Raw genomic sequence first — 19,523 nt, forward strand, 5'->3', positions numbered from 1 at the left:
CTGCCCGGTAGCCAGTCTTCGCCTTCTTCCCACCTTCGGCCTGCTGACTGGCAGCTGTGTGTGTTTTCCATTTTCACAGCAGAGACTAGAAGTCACCGTTGTAGGAACGGAAGAAAGGACCTAAGTTCTCACAGTTTACATCAGAACTGGAGACTCCCCGTGTGCTTGCCGAGCAGCGGCCTCAGAGCTCTGTGGGCCTCTGCCAGCCTTGGTCTGAGAGCCAACCTCTCTCAGGGGGGGCAGCTGAAGCAGGGCTGGGTGTCCAGGCACCTGTGTGATGAGGCAGACCCTGGGCCTTTCCAGGCTGGTGGCTCCCAGGCCATGCTGTGGCTCCAGGGGCCCGAGAATAAATATGGACAGGTGTTTTCATTCTGGGACTGATGTTTCCACCAACGGAGCCTGAGAAAGCAGTTGGTCCCCCCCGGCAGGCAGGCAGGCAGGCAGGCAGGCAGGCAGGCAGGCAGAGGGTGAGACTAGAGCCCTGGGCCATCCTTACTGCACCTTTGCTTGGTGCTAGGGGTGCCAGGAGGGGGCCAGAGGACTGGCCAGCGTCTGGCTTAAAGACTGTGACCCCAGAGGGGACCTCAGGAGCCCTGGCTGCCTCCTTTCCCTGGCTGCTCATGGCAGGGTGAGCACTCTGGGCCCGTGCAGATGGTTACAGGTGACAAGGGGGAGCTCCCTGGCAGGCGAGACAGTTTGTAGGTTTTTTTTGTCAAAATGGCAAGCTTGGCTGAGGTGTTCCTCTGCACATGCCCAGTGAGAGCCAGGCCTGTGTGGCCACCAGCCTGATGCACGGGCCTCTTGCTGACAGGTAGCTGTCCTCAGCACAGGCAGCAAGACCTTGTGCACTGTCCTCACCTCTAAGCATATCTTCCCAGGACCTCCCACTTCAGACAGCAGGCCTTGGATCATCCATCCTCTTTAGAGGGCAAACGGAGCCCTGGGAGAAGATAGGTCCCTGGCCTGCAGTGCCAGGGCCAGCCATACTGCCCAGAGAGGCCTGGGTCTCTCCCTCTGTGTGCTTAGAGCTCCGTGGGCACATCGTAGGTTCCAAGCAGGTCTTGGGGGTTTGTTTACTCATTAGCCTTGTGTTTTCTCACCCCAGGGCCAGATTGGGCCAGTGGCTGGCCCTCCTTGTCCTTATACCTGCCTTGGCAACTCCAAGTGAAGGTGCACTGGCTGCCGGAAAGCATGAGACAGAGGACATGGCATGCATATTACCACTTGGACCCGGAGTGTTCTTCAGTGGGGCTCCTGGGTGGAGGGTCGTGCCAATGACAACAATGTCACAGAGGTCACTGGTCTCCACCTGAACCCAGACTGAGTCATGAGTAAGATCAAGCTCAACCCAGGGGCATCAGCCCTCTTCTTGCCTGGGACCGTGCAGGCTGCACAGGGCAACACAGAGAGTCACACAGACCTCTGGGGACTGGACCCCAGAGCACACAGTCTTCACCCTCCTGGGCTACCCGGCCTGCACCTGCAGCCCCGGTAGTGGTACTCAGACGTAATAAGCCTAATATGGTTGACTTTATTTAATTAATAATGATCCTGTTCTGTTCCTCCATGCTCATAAAACAGCCTGCAGGTTGGCAAAAACACTCATAGTATCGACCAGAAGTCAGGCAGGATATTTATTTTTTCTTTGCCCCGTGAGCGTAAATCCTTGTCGCTTGCCTCCTGCTCCTGCGTGTGGGATTTACAGTGGCCAGTTGCTTAAAAGCTTTCAGTAATTAAGGAATAAAAATCCATCGGTCTTTGTTGGCCATCCTGCTCCTGCGGCCTGACCCCTAGCAACGCGGCTGGGGGAAGGCATGCATGAGGAGGGCCCGGGCGGCCCTCGCCCGCAGTGGCCGGCTTCCCCTGTCTGCGGGGAGGAAACCTGCTCTTCAGCACATTGTTCCAGCCCCCTCTTCCGTGCCTCCGCCCGGCCCTGCTCTGCTCTGCTCCAGGCAGGAAGCACTTTGGAAATTCCTTACTGCTAGCCAGGCTGTTCTCTTCCTCCGTCCTTCCTCTCCGGGTCTGTCACCACCTCACAGCCCGTCTCCTCCAGCTTCGCCTCCTCACCCCAAGGGCCTTCCCATGCTGCACTGAACCTTGCTGCAGAATCTCCAAGAAAATCACTGCTGAGAAACTCTCAGAAAATCACTCTCACATCCCCTGGGGGGACGATGTTTCCAAAAGGAGCAGGGTTGTAAGTGACAGGCACACACATGCCCAAGTTATGTCCTGGCCTTTTCCCATCTGGGGGCAGTGCTCAGCCCCAAGAGGGCTTTCGGGAAAGGCGTTGGTGCTCAGGACTTCAGAGAAGCGTTTGGGAAGCCGCGCGCAGAGGTTGGGAGGTTGGGACCGCACCACCAGGGACGCCCTTCTCCCCTCCCGGCATGCCTGGCCAGGCACGAACGGTGCCTGGGGGCCATGCTAGTGTTCCTAAGGACGCGTCTCCTGGGCGGCCACAAGACAGGACAGCCAGTCCAAAGCTGTGTGATTATCCGTTAAGAATCTTCTTTCTGGGAATCCAGCCATTAACCTTCTCGCCCCTTGGCAGCCTGCTAAGCCCTCCCTGCCAGACCCGAGCAGATGATGGCAGCGGTTCCTGGTGACTGAGTCCTCGCAGCCCTCTGGGCCTGAGGAACAAAGAGAAGGCTCCACATCCAGAGGGCCTTGCTCTGGGGAAGGTGGAAGAGGTGGTCTGGCGAGGCGTGGCTCCGCCCCACCAGACCTCCCCACCATGCTCTTCACTGACCACCAGGATCGGCCAGTCTCTACGGTCATCACCACCAGTGACCTGCCTGCCTGGTGCACCCCTGCATTTTGGTCTCAGATTCTGTGTCTGCTGTTTTCCTTCACCTCGTTTTCCCCACATCGTGACTTCCTTCCCTTTCACTCTATGACTATTCCAGAAATTATTAGTGTCATTCACAACCACTGTATGCATTGTGTTAGTAAGGCGGGAAGTCGGGAGGGGGACACTGCAGACAGCGCCCTGTCAGCCTCGCTCCCCGGTGGCAGGGGAGTTCCAGGCTGCAGCGATGGTGCGTTCCCGGCCGGCACAGCAGCAGGTGTTCCAGGCCCCCGGTGGTGTCAGCATTCCAGATCTGCCAGGGCCAGCAGCACAGGAACGGAGCTTCAGTCAGGGACGCGCATGGCAGCGGGCTTCCCCGGGAGGCCTTCAGGCAGCCACGGGCTCAGCCACTCGGCTGTCGCAGCCGGAGCCTGAGCAGCGCCCTTCGCCTCTGTATTGTTCACGTCCTCCAAAACAGGGCGATGGGGGCAGTCCCGGAGCTCAGAAGCCGCGCTCGAGACAGCAGTGGGTTTGGTGCCTGGCGAGGGCCGCTCTCTTCCCTGGCAAACCTGAGTCACGGCGCCTCAGTGCTGCATGCTCCCGTGGCGGGGGGCGAGCGGGCACCTGAGCCTCTCATGCAGAGCACCAGCCTGCTGCCTGTGACTCGGCCACTTCCCTCGGCCACACCACGCAGGGAGCAGCCCCGCAGCGTCCCCACTCACTGGGGTGGTCCTACAGCCATTCCTGTGGCACACCCTCAGTCAGACGAGGACCGTCATCAGGTATACTGTCATCATAATCTCCAGAGTACTGCCCATGGCTGGTCTCACCCGGTGTCTTCCCCACCCTGCAGGGGTCCTCCAGCGCTGGGCATGGGGGACCTCAAGCCAGGACTGAACCCCACGGCCCTAGGATGGAGCCTGGTGCAGCCCACCATGGTGACAGGCCCTCTGTCCTTGCCTCAGAGGCGCCGGCCCCACAGCCCTGACCTCACATCCTGCTGGACTCTTGACCTTGGCTCTACCACTGCCGAGGTTGCTGCCCTGCCTCTATACACCTGATGTGATGCCCAGGCTGGTGGCAGTCCCGTCACATCCCCACACACGAGCCTGGCACTCTGCGCTCATCTCACTCAGGCCGGCACACGGGTCATAAAGCCCTCCCGCTCTTCACCCTCGCCCTGAGCTGCCCTCCTGGCAGGCTGAGCAGAACCTGATGTCCATCTCTTTCCAAAGAAGGGAGCTTCTGCTCAGGGCTCCTGGCTGCCCTCATCACGCCTGCAGCCAGACCTTAAGGCACCAGGCCCGAGACTGCCATGTGGCTCCCTGTAGAGCATGTGCCAAGGACGCACACGTCCCTGTGTTGAATCCTCTGCACGCAAACCAATAAGGCCAGGCTGGGGGGCTGGCCTGCACCCCACAGCCCCATCTGATCTGGGTGGCGTGCACCACCTGGCCTCCTTGGTGCCAGAGAAGAGGAGCTATGCCTGTCAACTCCAGGTTCCCTCCACCCCCTCCTGACACCTGGACTCCTTTTGGCCATGACTTCCCAAAATGTGGCCTCAACTCACACACATTTTGTTCTGCTTCTGATACGCGATTCGTTTGTGAAGATGGTAACGTGCTCAGGGTCCCTCGAAGAGTTGATGTCGTCAGGAATGACCCACGAAGCCAGGTGCTGTCTGTCCTCACCCTCAGCATCGTCACGGTCAGTGCAGTGACTGTTGGAGGTGGCACCTGGTCTTCACTGGTGCAGCAGTGGGTTTCCGGGTAGCAGGTGGCAAGAGAGATGTGTTTGAGGGAGTCCCCTTCGGGGTGAACACATGAGGAATTGGCCAAGTGACCACTGCTTAAGATCAGGGTGACAAAGCCACCAGGCTGCAGGGGCCAGATTGTCCATGCGAGCCCCGTGGACCCCACGTACCCAGAGGGCCACCCTCTGACCCCAAGTCCGGTTCTTGTTCCCTGGCTGGACCGTGGTCCATGCACCAGGCAGCTCCTGACCACAGCCCAGAAAGAGACTTCATTGGGAGCAGGAAGAGAACACCTACGAAGGCATCTTTGAAGGTGTCTTTTCGTTTGGGGGGATGGGCGGTGTCTGTCTTCTGATGAGCAGGCGCTCTCTCTCCCTGGCGCTTGAGTGGCTGATTTATTTAAAGGTGTGTCAGCACCAGGATCAGATGAGCAGCCAGCCCCTCCTCCCTGCTGACGGCAGCTGTGCCAATAATTCATTTTTTAGCTCATTAGCTAACAGAGGCCATGAGCAGTGGTCCTCCGGGGCACCGGAACGAGGCGAAGTGATGTACTGCTGGCTTCCTGCTCTTGAACTGGCCTTCCTTGGGGAAAAGAAAGGGTGCATGAGACAAGCTGGGGACAGAAGAAGAGCGGGACGTCAGAGTGACCACTGGCATGTCTGCACCTGGCATCGTGGATTCCCAGGGTGGTGGCTTAGGCAGAATGTCCTCATACCCGGCAGCATCCACCTGTCACCTGTTGGCCGGGCAGAAGCCTGGCAAGGGCAGTGGAGGTCCATGGCTCAGGATGCCCTGTCCAAATGCCACGTACCTACAGTTTGCCTCTTATAGTTCTGGAGGCTGGAGGCCCAAGGTCGAGGGGCCAGCAGGATTGGTGTCTGGCAAGGCCTCTTCCTGTCTTGCAAGTGGTTCCCTCTCATCCTTATCTGGCTCTCCCTGCACTCAGAGAGCAAGGGAGGCCTGGTGTCTCTTCCTCTCAGATGGACACCTGCCCCAGGGCCTTAGGGCTCCACCCTCATGCCCTCATTTAGCCATAGCCACTGCCCTAAAGACCTGAGTCCAGCTCCAGTCCCTGGGGTTAGGGCTTCAACATAGGAATCGGTGGGCAGGGAGCACAATTTAGTCCGTAACAGCCAGGAAACTTCAGACTTCTCATCTGTGGGCAAAGGCCAGCCCACTCAGCCCTCCAACTGTGACAGGCACAGGGTCACTTCAGTAACCCAGTACCCTTCACCCCAGTGTCTCTGAGCCCTCCGTACCCTTAGGGGGCCTGGGAGACACCAACAGGCTTGTCAAGGCCCCAGCCAAGAGCAGCTCACCTGGCCACACTGAGCACGTGGAGTTGTGAGGCCCTCGTGTCTGCACGTTTAGGAACCTCAAGTACCTACAGCAGCAGCGAGGAGCCCCAGCCCCAGGCCACCGGCACCTTGGGTGCACACGCCGCCCCACTGCGGATGCTCTGTGCTTTTCAAGAATACCAGCAGCTGTTTTCAGAGGGGCCTCTGTGGCCAGCAAGTGGCCTGGGGTAGGTATCTCTGGACCCATTTTACAGATGAAAAAAGAAGGACCAAGTTGTGGGAAGGAGAGAGCAGGCCCCGAAGCTGTTGCTGGCATCCGCAGCCTGTGGCCCAGCGTCCACTGGAGATTTCTTCTCCCTCCCTATGCACTGGAGGAAGTGCGTGGACAGTTGTCCCTGCCTCGGCCCTGTGTTTGTACTAACCAGGTTAAAACTGCTAACAAGAGTCATGGCTGATAGATGCAAAGCCAGCAGCCTCCCTTAGCTCCCTGGAAGTCACCTCTTGGTGTCTAAAAAAAGATCACAGTCCCCAGGGACGCAGGGGTTGACTTTGCAGGACTGTTTTGGAAAAGCCCACGATGCCTCAGTGAAGGGCCACAATTGCAGCCACACACTGAGCAGCTCTGGGACATCCTTGGTGGAGGGTGGAGGTCCATGTGGACTGAGGCCAGGAGGGCAGACCCTGTGGAGAGTCCGCGAGGCTTGTCTTCTTGCAGTATTCCCGGCACCGGTCCCGAGGCCTGGCCCCTCTTCTGTATTGGGGTCAGAGGTCCAGGTGGCTGTCAGCAGCTGCACCCTGCTGGGGGCTCTTACATCACCTGGGGCCAGGCCGTCCCCTAGGCCTCTGCCAGGCCCTCTTCCTGTTTCGGGCACATGATGCTGGAGCCCCCCTCTTAAAGAAGGCTCCCCAGACAGCACGTTTTCCGCCCTGCAAAACCTGAGCCCGGCTTCACTCTGAATCCAAAGGACACCAGTTTTTAAAAGCAGCAAACAGCTCATCCCACCCTGTGCTGCTGTCAGTGACTGCCCTCTGTGGAGCATTCGCCACAGCTTCCTGTGGTGGCCCCATTGGAAGGCCGGTGGCCACCGTCCTCAGAGAACATCCAGACCCAGCAGGGGGGTCAGAGCTGTGGGATCTGCACTCTGTCTTTGGCTGGGGTATTTGAATATTAAAAAGAACATTTAATAACTGCAGTTGGGACCGGAGTTCCTATGCTAAGTTCTCCAGCTTACCCTGGATGACTTAGCAATGACTATTAAAATCAATCGGAGCAGAATAATACGGTCTGATTTTATGCCTCCCGAAAAAATGAGAGCAAATTGGAACTTGGAAATCTGGACATATCCCACGCCATTATCCCTTTCGATTTAATTCACGTTTTGCTCTTTCTCTTTTGTGATTTATGAAATGCATCAACAAATGTTTAACATAAGCAAGGTTTTTAAAATAATCTCAAAACCACTGGGGTTTTTTGTCTCTTCTTCGTCACCAGAATTTCCGGACACCGTCTGCTTTTGTACCTGGGTGTCTGCCCAGGTGGAGCACAGGTCAACCTCGGCCGCGGCCAGTGTTTGTCCTGGAAATCTCCCAATGAAAGAGTCAGGGGTCACTCTGGGGTCACTCGCATGGACCAGGAAGTGAAGCAAAACTAATCCAGGTTTGCTCCTGGAAGGATCTGTTTGCCTAAGTGTTTAGCGACAGATTAGGGCTAACCCGACACTGGATCACCAGGCGCAGTGTAAACAGGGGTAAAGGTGTGAGCAGGCCTTTCTTCTGGACATCCTGAATGATGTGCTCTCAGAGCCTGTGGCGGAAGGAGGGCGGGAGGCCTGAGCGATTCCTGCTGGCCAGCAGCTGTGTACCCTGGTGATGCCCAGGACAGCATCTGGCTGTAGGGGAGGCTGGCTGCGGCTCAGTGTCCTGGGGGCTTCCGTGACTCGCTCTGGGCGTGTGGGGGCTTTTCTTACCATCTTCATCACCCTCATCAAAAAGCTTGAGCAGGCTCCTTGCACCATTCAGGAGCGACTTGCAAGATCCCACGTTGTTCTTTTTAGAGTCTTGGTCCTCTCCCTTTTCTCACCGTAGCAATGCCAGAGTCTGGAGAAACCAACCCCAACCCCAGATACGATGACCTGGGCCCTCCGCCTGGGCCCTCCCTCTGTGCCAGGACACTTGTCTTGCTGTCGGGGTTCTGCCTGCCCTGGCTTCTCTCCTCACTCTCCCCTCCTCTTTTTCCTCAGCCCTCCTACCCAATGTCACAGGCAGGGTCCCAGCTCTACAGACCCCTCGACACCCAGCTCCAGAGCTCGGTCCCTGCCAGGCTGCTAGGAGTCAGGGACCCGCTGCCCTCTTCACCTGCTCTCCACGCCCCGGAGCCCACCCCAGACCTCCCCAGCTTCCCCCAGCTCAGCGCTGGCTGTAGGGAGCCACCCGCCTGCTTCCTCTCCTGGGCCCTGGAACGCTTTCCCCCAGAAATCCCGGCTATTCTGGTTCGTGTAAGGAATGCTTGGCATCCTGTCTCTTCCACTAAGCCTTTCCAAGTCTGAAGAGATTACGGAAGTGCCCGCAAGTCACCCAGCTCTGTCCATCTGTTTTAAAACCTCCCCACTGACCTCTCTGTCCTTCCAGAGAGTGGGCCTCAGTGACACCTGGGAAGAGCCATCCTGCCCAGATCAGCCCAGCGGAGAGTAGACCCCGCGGGCCAGGGCCCAGAGCCGCAGTGCACAGTTGACACTGAGTCGGGGTTGGAGGGAGGACCCTTGGCCAGAGCCCAGGGAGGGATAGCTGTGGGCTCCTCCTCCTGGAGCCTGTGGGTCTCCCACCCTGGAAACTCCTCAGTAGACCCACACAGGAAGGGGCACTCCTGACAGCTCTCTTTCAGGGTCACAGCTGCTGCACTAAAACAGAGAACTCAAGTAGGTGTGTCAAGGCTGTGGCCTTAGAGAGCTGGCTTTCACCCTCTGAGGGCATCACAAGCCCTGCAGGGCTAGTTAAACTCCCCAGAGGTGCTGATCCTGGGTGCTGGCGGGGGGCAGGGAACTCGCACTTCTAATACATTGCCAGGGGGTGCCTGCTGCAGGTGAGGACACCACTTTGGGAACCGTGGGTATCCTCCTGCCCCCACCCAGCTTCCTCTGCCACGTGGACACGCCTATGCCCTGACACTTCACTGCTCCGGGGTTGAGGGGCAGGGGCTGCAGCCGAGGTTCTCCTGCCTGGTTGTGATCACGTCTGTCTGATGTCATTGCAGGGAGGAGAAGGAACGGTGGATCCGGGCCAAATATGAGCAGAAACTCTTCCTGGCCCCACTGCCCTGTACTGAGCTGCCCCTGGGCCAGCACCTGCTGCGAGCCACCGCAGATGAGGACCTGAGGACAGTCATCCTGCTGCTGGCCCACGGCTCCCGGGAGGAGGTGAACGAGACCTGCGGGGAGGGAGACGGCCGCACGGCGCTGCACCTGGCCTGCCGCAAGGGCAACGTGGTGCTGGCACAGCTGCTCATCTGGGTAGGTGGCGGGCGTGCCCTCTCTGTGCTGGGCTCTGTCTGGTGGAAGGCCATCCTTACCAGCGTGAAAGTGGGGATCAAGTCCTAGGAAGGAATTTGGACTGAAGTGCGGTGGCCCCTGCCCTCTGGACTCACCGTGTGGGGTTGCAGAGCGAGGATGAGAGGCAGAAGTGAGGCTGGGGTGCATTCAGGAGAGCACTCGCCTGGCATGTGTGCGGCCCTGGGTTCCATCCCCAGCAGGTGGCGTTGGGGGGGGCGAAGCCTACCGGACTCTCCTTGTGGTTCTCTTGGTGTAGCCCTTGCCGGTTCTGAAGATCCATCTTTCTGACGTCTCCTCAAGTCAAAAGTGATGGCAGTGGCCTCTTTTTCATTTCCATCCTCTTTGGGGACCTGGGAAGTGTCTGATCTCATGGCCCGTGGCGTTTCCCCATTGCCAAACCTTGAGTGTTTTTATTCACAAAATGCAACGGTAGAGCCCTAAACCCTGGAATTTGAGGTGGTGGGAGTTTGTCAAGGGGCTTCCTCTGGAATATTCTGAGTAATTTTTACTTGAAAACAGTTTTCCTTCACATGGAAGCTCAAGTGGTATACCATGATCCCACAAGAGGCCCTGCCTGTGGTCCTCCACCAGCGCCCAGGGCACCTGGACAGAGCCACAGTGGAGTCAGAGGAGGGGCGCCCTGCTGGGGTTCCTTTGCCTGCACCCGAGGCAGCCGCGCAGCCCAGTCCGGCACCACTGAGGAGGACTGCAGCTTCCTCTGTGTCTTTAACCTACTTTTTGATGGTTGCAGTAGAATTAGACACGCAGATACTAAATCAAAAATCAATCAGATCCTCAGCCTCACCTTGGCTCAGTAGAGACTGAATGAAACTAAATAGCAGTGTTTTTAGTTTGCCTGGGCTGCAGTGACAGCAAACCAGTGACCAGCTCAGCCCTGGTTGCAGGGAGCCACCTGCGGCACACAGCTGCACTGACTTTCTTGCAGCTCTGGAGGCTGGAAGCCCAAGATCAAGGTGTCAGCAGGGCTGCTGTCTCCCGTGGCCTGCCTTCTCACATGGTCACTGCTCTGTGGACAAGCATATCCAGTGTCTCCTGCTCTTCCTAGAGGACACCAGTCAAATTGGACTGGGGGCCGGGACTCCAGCACAGCAGTGGCAGGCACACGGTTCAGCCTTCCCAGTGCACGTGGCTTTCCCCTCCCAGTTGTCCAGGAGCCCTCTGGGGCCGTGCGTCCTGCTGCTGCAAGCTGGCAGAAGCAGCAGAGGGCCTTGCTCATGAGCTGCAGGCCTAGGAATGTGGTGTCAGAAGGAGGGACTTGCCCTCCTTGCCTTCTCCCTGATAGTCACAGTCCTGCGAAAGACTCAGAACGTGCACACACACACACACACACACACACACAACACAGTTCATTTCTTCCACCAGTGACTGTTTTCGAGCAGAATGTGTAACAGTAATGGAGTGACTGAGTGGGTCCTTGGCACAGGACCCTGTGGCTCTTAGGAGCTGTGCTTGTGAGTCATTTTTAATGATGTAAGAAAATGATCACACCCAGTGTTCAGTTAAAAAAAAAAATACAGAGTATTCATATATAGTTTTATCTCCATCACAACTATGTACATTAGATTCAAAGAACCATTAGAGGGAAACACTAAACTCAGCAAAGGTGACCTCTGAGTGGCCAGGTCACGGCTGATGTTTTCCTCCTGTGTTCTTAACGTGTTACTTATGTGTTTTCTTTTTTTTTAATATTTATTTTTTTAGTTTTCGGTGGACACATCTTTATTTTTTTTTTATTTGTATGTGGTGCTGAGGATGGAACCCAGCGCCTGGCATATGCCAGGCCAGCACGCTAGGGCTTGAGCCACATCCCCAGCCCTAGTTATGTGCTTTCGACAATGAAAATGAATTGCTGCTGAGATTTTTTTTAAGTGATTATTTTTTTTCATTGACAAATGGAAAGTTGAAGTAGAAACAACAAAATTCAGAGTTGTCCTAACCCATTCGTGTTGCAGGGAAGGGCATCCGCTGGCAAAGGTGAGCTTCCAAGGCGCAGGCGCGGCTGGCCCCGCTGACCCTGGCTCCTCCGGCCCCCAGCCAGTCTTCGGTAGCCAGTTCCCCCGTGCAGGGCTTGAGGGGAAGCTGCCCCTCCCTCCCTGCCGCCTGGTCCCCGGGCACTAACGGGCTGTCTGTTCCTCCGCAGTACGGGGTGGACGTCATGGCCCGCGACGCCCACGGGAACACGGCGCTGGCCTACGCCCGGCAGGCCTCCAGCCAGGAGTGCACCGAGGTGCTGCTGCAGTACGGCTGCCCCGACGAGCGCTTCGTGCTCATGGCCACCCCCAACCTGTCGCGGAAGAACAATAACCGGAACAACAGCGGCGGGAGGGTGCCCAGCATCATCTGAGAGCGGCGCCCCTGCCCACCACGCCGGGGACCCCGCCTCGCCGTCCACTCTCGGAAGTCACAGCTCGTGAGTCCTGTCACGTCCCCCTCCCTCTTCCTGGTGGCCACCTCCCGCCCAACCACCCACTCACCCCCAGAAACCTCCCAACCCGGACATCCTCGAGGGTGGAAGAAGAGGCCAGGAGGCTGCAGAGGCGGTTCCTTTCGACGGACTCCCGACGCAGCACGGGGGAGACCACGCCCCGGGTCCTTGACGATAGCACACGGCGTGGGACCCCTGCCCCGGTGGCCCCTGGACAGAGCAGGGCACGAGGGACGAGGGCCAGGAGCGGGTGGGAGGTGAGGAGCGAGGAGCAGGGGCACCTCCCCTACTGGCAGTTAAGCACATGAGTCCATTTCACCTCCACCCAACGGAGCGCCCGGATCTCATCTCTTCTCCGAGGAGCTTGACGGCATAAATCAGGAGCCAGCCCAGAGTTTGTCAGGTCTGAAGCCCCTATGATGGTATGTGTCAAATCAGTTGTAGCTAATCTGTCCAGGGAGAATACTGGCTTCATTACGCTTGTATAGTTGAGTTCTTCCAGCATTACCGCTGTTTAATAGGACATGATTACTCATCACTGAGGAGAGAGCACATTAGCCGAGGAGGTAGTCACGGGCACGCTCCGGTGATTGCCGCGATGTGATTGCAATACTCTGAGAAGCATCGTATTATCCCAGGCATGTTCTTTCGAGCCCTCGGAGCCCTCCTTTCTAAATTCACTGTCATAATTTAGTATCTGTTTAATTTTTCAGTCCAAAGAGAGGAAATCAGTTGCTGAGTATTATTTGACTGCAGTCTCCTTGGTGCAAAAACAAAATGGAAAAAATAAATAAGAATAACTTGGAAATTCAAAGGGAAACGGTGAATCTAGCTGACAGCAGCTTCTTGAGTGCATTTGGTAAACTAAGTAAATACATAAAAGGCTATTTTTTTTTTTCTTTCCTGAAAGTGAGAGAGATTTTCTGTCCTTTGGCCAAGGTGGATGTGCCGGGCCTCAGTCACTCCCAGGCCGCACGGCCTGCCTTACCCAGGCTTCTGTCCTAGGTCCTTAGGTAAGATGTGTGAAAATCTATTTGAATAAAAGAAGTTCATAAATATGCATTGATTTTTGTACAGACAAATGGCACCTCTGTTAATTTATAAATTGAACTGGATGTGAACTAATAATGTGCAACTAGTTGAGATAAGAGGGTTACAGATCATTGTACATGGAAAATATTCCCAGCAGTAAACACTTCCATTAATGTGATATACAGCCTTTAAAAAGGAACAGATCAAAATAAGATGGTGGTACAATTTGCTTATTAAAATCGAGAAAGGGAAGAAAAAAGACACTGGATCGTCTCGTATTAGGAAGGGGGTGAAGGAGCATGACTTCTTCTTTGAAGGTGTGTTGTAGATCTGAGACCACTCTTGCCTACCCAGAACAAAGAGCTCTGGCAGGACAGAGGGATTTTCTGAACCCCAGACCCTGCTCTGTGTCAAAGGCGCCTGGGGAGCAGCTGCCCATGGTGCCAGCCCCACCTGGGTCCAGAGAACCCCGGGCAGCATGGCACCAGGCCCTCCCCACTTTACTAGTTTGCCATCATGGGGTCATCTGGGGCTTCAGACTCAGGTCCCCTTCAACGCGGTGGTCAAGGGCAGAAAAGCAAACCACGATGCACCTTACATTACGAAAGGGGCAGCTTTACCCAGAGCCCTGTGGCCACGTGGCCCGGAAGGAGGTCGTCACATGGAAACACGGGGCGCTGGGCTGACGTAGCACAGGAACATGAACCCTCTTGGCTCAGCAGCCACTGGAGAAGTCCCTTGCTCTCATATATTAAACCTTATATTTTGTAAGAGTTTTTCCTCTTCTTTCACTTTTTAAAAAAAAAAATTAAAGTAGGTGGGGGAAAATAAAGCTTTACACAGAATTTATATGTGGGTAAGTGTTTCACGGAGATTTCTAATGTTAATTAAGCTCAGAGGAACTGACCGGTATCCAGAACTATCACAGGTGCAGCAAGCCACAGTTCCGAGAACCTCGACCGTGGTTCTATAATCCCTCCATTTGGCTTCTAATTCTGTGTTTCATCACTGTGTAGTTATTTTAAATGTGAATAGAGAAAAAAATGTCATTGCCTATTTTTGAAGAATACATTATTAGCATCCAGTCCCGCTATACACATTTGCCTCTATACACCGTAGACCTTCTGTAGAGAACACAGATAGAATATAAATGAAATTCTTAAATTATTTCATTGTAGTTAATTCCCACTCTAGGAATGCTTTATCATAGTGGAGCCTTCTTTTGAAAAGAAACGGAATTCCCTGTAAGGCTTCTCTTGGGATGTATATGAGTGTGTACATACTATATGTGTTTAATAATATAATATTTTCCCAAATGACTTCTTGTCTCACTTCACCTTCCACAGCCTGAGTGCTGGACCCATTCCCTCCCACCCTCCTGCCCCTCCCTGCCATTTGTGGCCACGTTGCCCTGGCCCAAGGCTGCCCACTTTCTGGATCCCACATTTTGGCAACAGATGGAAAAGGAGCAGTGGGGTTTTGAGGATTTCCTGTCAAATAAAGGGGAGTGGTGGCTAATGTGTTGACGTGCCTGTGTCAGGTTCTGGTCCTTTCTTGGCCGACAGTGTTCCTGCTCCCATTTGAAAGCTTACTAACGCTGGGTCTGGACGAAGCAGGGGCCAGGAGCCAGTGTTAGAAATGAACAGTATGGAAAGGGGGTTGGAACTTCCTGTCTACCATTCCACCCTCTAAAGAGAGGGTGACATGAGTAGCCACCACTGCAGAGTCCACATGACCTTTCTGTTCGAGTAGAAACTCCCGAGGTGAGAGCCAGCTGGGGGTGCCCAGGAGCAGCCCATGGCGTGGGGATCTGGACAGCACCTGGGCAGTGCTGCAGCTTGGCTTTGCGGTCACTGACCTGTGAAGTGTGAGGCACAGACCTGGCAGGGTTTCTTCAGCAGCCAGGGGTCCCTGCAGGGGAAGGGGCTACGATTCTGACCAGGATGAACAGACCTCAGGTGCTGGGGGGAGAGGAGAGGAGGGCACCCCAGTAACGGCCCCAGGAGATGAGCAGCTCAAGAGGGAGGAAGAGATTCATGAGTCTTTGCTCTCTAAACTGGTGCACGTCCTATCTCCTAGTAAGGACACGCAGTGTTCACGTAGCCCGGAAAGGTAGAAGAGAGTGAGCTCTTTTTTCCAGGGCTGGGGGTGGAATCCAAGACCATGCACATGGTGCACCCACTGAGCTACACCCCCAGCTAGAGTCACTCTTGCCTGTAGTGCCTACCTGAGCACATTCTCTGCAGGCCAGTCTGGCCTAACGGCCTCTTGCAGCTCAAGTACAGGTCCACGCACGAGAGCTCCCTTTGCCACGATTTCTCCCAGCCTGATGAGGTCGATTAGAGGCGTCCTCTGCCTTGCGGTGTGGACACCAGGCTTGCCACCCTGTGACATCTACACCAAGCTGTAACTTCATTGGAAGAATGTGGTCTGCTGAGAAAGAGCTTTGGTCGACAGACGAGTCGCCCTGGCCCTGCCTTCTCCCCAGAGGATGCAGGCAGCCTTAGGCAGCCACCAGCCCTCGGGCTCGACCCTCACCTGTGGACCTGGCAGGGTGCAGAGAGGTTTCCACCTAGCCTGGGGGACGCCAGCTCACACCTGGCAGGGATGAAGCCCAGGGATCGGGAGCGTTTGTTAGGAACAGAAATGAAGTCAGCACACACCTGGACACCCAGCCCCAGCTGGCACTGTGTCCTCACACCCCTTGTCCTGGGAGGTGGCAGTGGCGCAGGAGAGAGGAACTGGGCCTGCGTGCAGGGGACAGTGCACTCAGCCCCCACTTGTCAGAACGTTGCTCATTTTCTTGGTGGTCATCTCCAGAGGAGGGGGCCGAGCCTTGCCCCATGCCATTACTTATGCTGCCCCAGGTCAAGGCCACCCTTCTCCCTCCTGTGCCCTTCTGGTGGCATTGGCTGGTCCCCACCTTGGTGCCCTTTTCTTCTCCTCAAGGATCAGTGCTTCCTGGAGGCACCTTGCGCTGGCTGAGCGTGGCCTTAGGCTCTGCCACCCTGTCCCCACCAGGCAAGCTTGTGAGATGGATTGGAGGGCAAGTGTCCAGCTCACTGAGGCACCCACCTTCCCCGCCAAGGCCCAGGCCAACATGGTGTCTGAATTTGGTGAAAGGGGACCTGCGCAGCCCCCTGCCTGAGCTGTGTCCTAGGTGCCAGGGCCCTTACTCTTCCTCCCGGCATTTAGAGTGTTCTGGGAAGAAACCGGAGCGGGCAGTCTGCACCCCTGCCTGGGCGAGTCCATCCTGGCCTCAGTGGGGCTTCTCCCCAGCAGAGGTGTGACAGGCCGATCCCTGGCCTCCTCCTGGCTTCCCCACCCATCTGCTCTGCTCTCATCCCTCTCCCTGACAAGGTCACTGAGACTCTTCTAGAACTCCCCTGAGTTGTATTTATGGCCTCCAAGCAAACAGATTGAAAAGCAGTCAGGAAGGAATTCGAATAGAAATGTGCTGGAGACGCGTCTTTCCTTCAAAGGGAACAGGATTTATCTCCAGCGGCCTCCTGGGACTCGGGTTGCTCACGTCCTGAAGTACATCTGAGGGGATTGCCACCCCTCCTCCCTCACCAGGAAGCTAAGCCAGGGCCCAGGCCTCAGGCATCCTTCAAGCCCACCCCTCGGGTCCCTGAGCAGCCCACCAGGCCTGGCCTGTTGCCCAGGTGTGGTGCTGGCAGACGGCAGGGCAGGGGACTCCTGGACCCTGCTGCACCTCTGATTGGCACTCTCTTCTGCTTGCGCCCTGCCTGGTGGGTCCTCGCCACTCAAGCATCTAAATTAGGTTGTTTTCAGCCCAAATGTTAAAACTCCTTCCAGTTCTGCAGAGGAGGGAGGGGCCCAGCACCTTGGGGTAGATGAGCTGCCAAGCAGCAGCCCTCAGACTCTCCATCACTGCCAGGAGGTAACCCTGGACCCGAGACGTCCCTGACTGGAGAAACCAGGCATCAGGGCCCATGTCCTACCTCATGGGGGAAAGATGACATTTAACAACTTAGACCTTAGTGTTTCAAACCAGAAGTACTCCTCCCCTTAGGAAAGCAACCCTGCCCCAAATTTTTAAAAAATATTAACAGATTCCCTACGTACATTGTAAATCTGCTGCTGTTTAAACGTGGGTCTGCATCCTGTGTCGGGGTTGACATTAGAGGTTATTATTCTCCATGGATTATTCTGGAAAGGGATTCTGTGAAACAAGTCTTTATCTGAAGGGTTTTTAAGCTGGTTTAGGAGCATTGGTGTCTCAGTGCAGTGACCTCCCACCTGCAACAGCACAGCAGGGGGACCTTGGGAAGCCTGCCCTCCCGTGTTCCATCACCAGGTATTTTTTGGTTTGGGGTTTGCCCCTGTCTGGGGGCCTCCTCCCACCCAGTGCCTGGGCCTAGGGGTGGGCACCCAGCACTCAGCTGCTGCAGGTCCACAGCAGGCGCCTCCCCACATGAGAGCCCGGCTGGCTCAGGGCTGTTTGTCTGGGGGCCTGTTTGTGGGGTGCAGGTGGAAGAAGGACCAAGAGGTGGGAGACACAACGGGGAGAGCAGAGCCCTGAACACACCAGCAGCTGGCAGCAGCACCCGGGGCCCATTATACCCCGTCACCCAGTGTCGGGTGGCACCCGCACTAGCCCTGAAAGCAGCTGCTAGAGTCAACTGTAGATCTCTTAGAAGACCTGTGCCCACCCAGGGCGCCCACTCAGAGTGGGCTCCAGGAAGCAGCCCCGGGCCTTCCCCCCACTGTGTAGTACCAGCTCATGGAGGCCTTGGCAGGCCTCGTGCAGAGACACTGCCTGCTGCCCGCAGCCGAGGAGCCAGTGAAAATGTCTGTGCCGCATGCCAGGTCACCAGGGTCGGGAGCAGAGGGGACCAAGGGGCCGAGAGTGGGGGCCGGCCCAGGTAGCCAGCACTCATGCCCTGCCCACCTCCCCCAGGGCCGCTGCGGCGTTCTCTCCAGGACCCTCAGGGGCACACGGGGAGCTGGAGCAGGTCCGGGCTGCCCCAGATGGCCAGGAGGTGATGTAGAAACTGCTCCATAGTGTTGGCGGAATGACCTTAATGTGCGGAAGAGTCCCAAAGCACTGCCCCCTCGGCCAGGCCTGCCGAGGGGAGAGCCAAAGGCGGCCACAGCCGCCCCCGTGGACGGCCCCTCTGTCCCAGCGGCCTGCCTTGGTCCTCGTCTTGCGTGGGAGCCTGTTTCTGAAAGGGGGCTGGAACAGATCAGAGGTGACACAGAGGCACATTATCTGGGGTGGACAGGGAAGGCCGCACCTTGGCCCACCTTGCAGCACGTTGCTGTCTCTGTAAATAGCCATGTACAGAAGATGGAAGGGCAGCCGGGTCCACCCAGAGACAGGGGTCATTTGGGCCGTTTTTATATTACCTCATTCGGCAACCCCATGTTTCACGATGGCTCAATGACGCTTTATTTATGTTGTTTGTACTGTAATTAAAACCATGGACAGACAGTTCACTCTGCTTGTTATTTCATATGACCTCGTTTGGATTAAATATGCCAGTTTGTATTTTCCTGCCTTGGGATATTTTTTTGTGTGTGTCAGCTGTACAGTATTCTAAGGGGAAAAGAAATAGAAAGCTGTGTAAAGTCGCGGAGAGAGGTGGCTATAGCGTAGAGGCCTCTTTCTAATAAAGAAATGAAAATACATCTACGACGCTTCCCTGGACTCCGTGTTTGGTGTTGGTCATTCGTCACGACTGATTGGGTTTCCTCCAGGGAAGGTCTGTCACAGGGAAGGGGGCTTGGACTGCATGAGAGGGACGGTCTGGGCCCGCCACCCCACCTGAGGGACCCGGCCCTCGGGCTGCGGAGTGGAAGGAGGGAAGGGGCTGCTGCCTCATCTCATTCTCTGGGCCAGAACCCCCCGAGGACGTGGATTCCCTGGCCAGCATGTCGGACTGGACCCCGGCAGTCCAGGAACCTCAGCTGTGTCTTTGCACTGCCCCAGGTTGCCACAGAGGAGTGGCAGGGAGGCAGCGGGCAACCAGGAAATGACACCAGGCCAGGGTTCCACTCCGCATGGTGTTGTGGTCACGAGCATTACTGTGACATTCTCACACGATGTTCACTGTGTCTTGATTCCCCCAAAGTCAGAGAAGTACAAGGAGGGTAAACCCCAGACGCCACCACCCAGGCGTCTTTGCAGTTGGGGGTGTGGCGAGGGCCTTCCAGGGCTTCTGCACACAGCAGGGACCTGCTCCCTGCTCACAGGTACTGACACTTCCTGCTAATTTTCCAGCGCACAGGAAGCTCACAGTGCACAGTGCCTCCTGACTGTCCCAGCCAAAAGTGTGACCCACACTCAGGGTGGCATGTCACACCCCAGCAGGCCAGAGTCCCCAGGGACAAAGGTGACGTTCTTCCAGAAAATAACAAGGTCAACGGAGGTACTCTGCGGAGGGCTCAGGGTATCCCTTGCACACTGGTTATTGTCTCGGGCCAAACATTTGCAAAACAGCTTAAATAAATCAAAAGGTTACTTTTCCTCACAAAATCAGAAGCTGGAGGCAGGCCAGCTGGTGCTGGCTGGACAGCTGCAGAACATGCCCAGCCCCCACCCAGGGTCCAGTGCCCTTGGGGGGCCTCAGGTCCACCTTCCGCCCCTCTGGTCACCTTTCCCTGGTGCTAGTTACCCAGGTGGGAAGAAGAGTCGGGA

At 56.2% G+C, this 19,523-nt stretch overlaps 1 protein-coding gene across 12 annotated transcripts in view; it reads left to right on the top strand.

Annotated features, from left to right (window-relative positions):
* Positions 1 to 18,518, top strand: part of Agap1 (ArfGAP with GTPase domain, ankyrin repeat and PH domain 1) — a 488,301-nt gene extending 469,783 nt beyond the window's left edge. For all 12 annotated transcript variants that reach the window (XM_058577558.1, XM_058577559.1, XM_058577560.1 and 9 more), the window contains 2 exons: positions 9,087 to 9,342; positions 11,543 to 18,518. In XM_058577558.1, coding sequence (XP_058433541.1) covers positions 9,087 to 9,342; positions 11,543 to 11,746 — 460 coding nt within the window. In that variant the 3' untranslated portion in view covers positions 11,747 to 18,518. The remainder of the gene's footprint in view (positions 1 to 9,086; positions 9,343 to 11,542) is intronic.
* The last annotated feature ends 1,005 nt before the right edge of the window (positions 18,519 to 19,523 follow it).

The sequence above is a fragment of the Marmota monax genome, unplaced genomic scaffold (assembly GCF_021218885.2).
Source record: "Marmota monax isolate L192 unplaced genomic scaffold, Marmota_monax_Labrador192_F-V1.1 WCK01_AAM20220418_F8-fsc00041, whole genome shotgun sequence".
Classification (NCBI taxonomy): Eukaryota; Metazoa; Chordata; class Mammalia; order Rodentia; family Sciuridae; genus Marmota; species Marmota monax.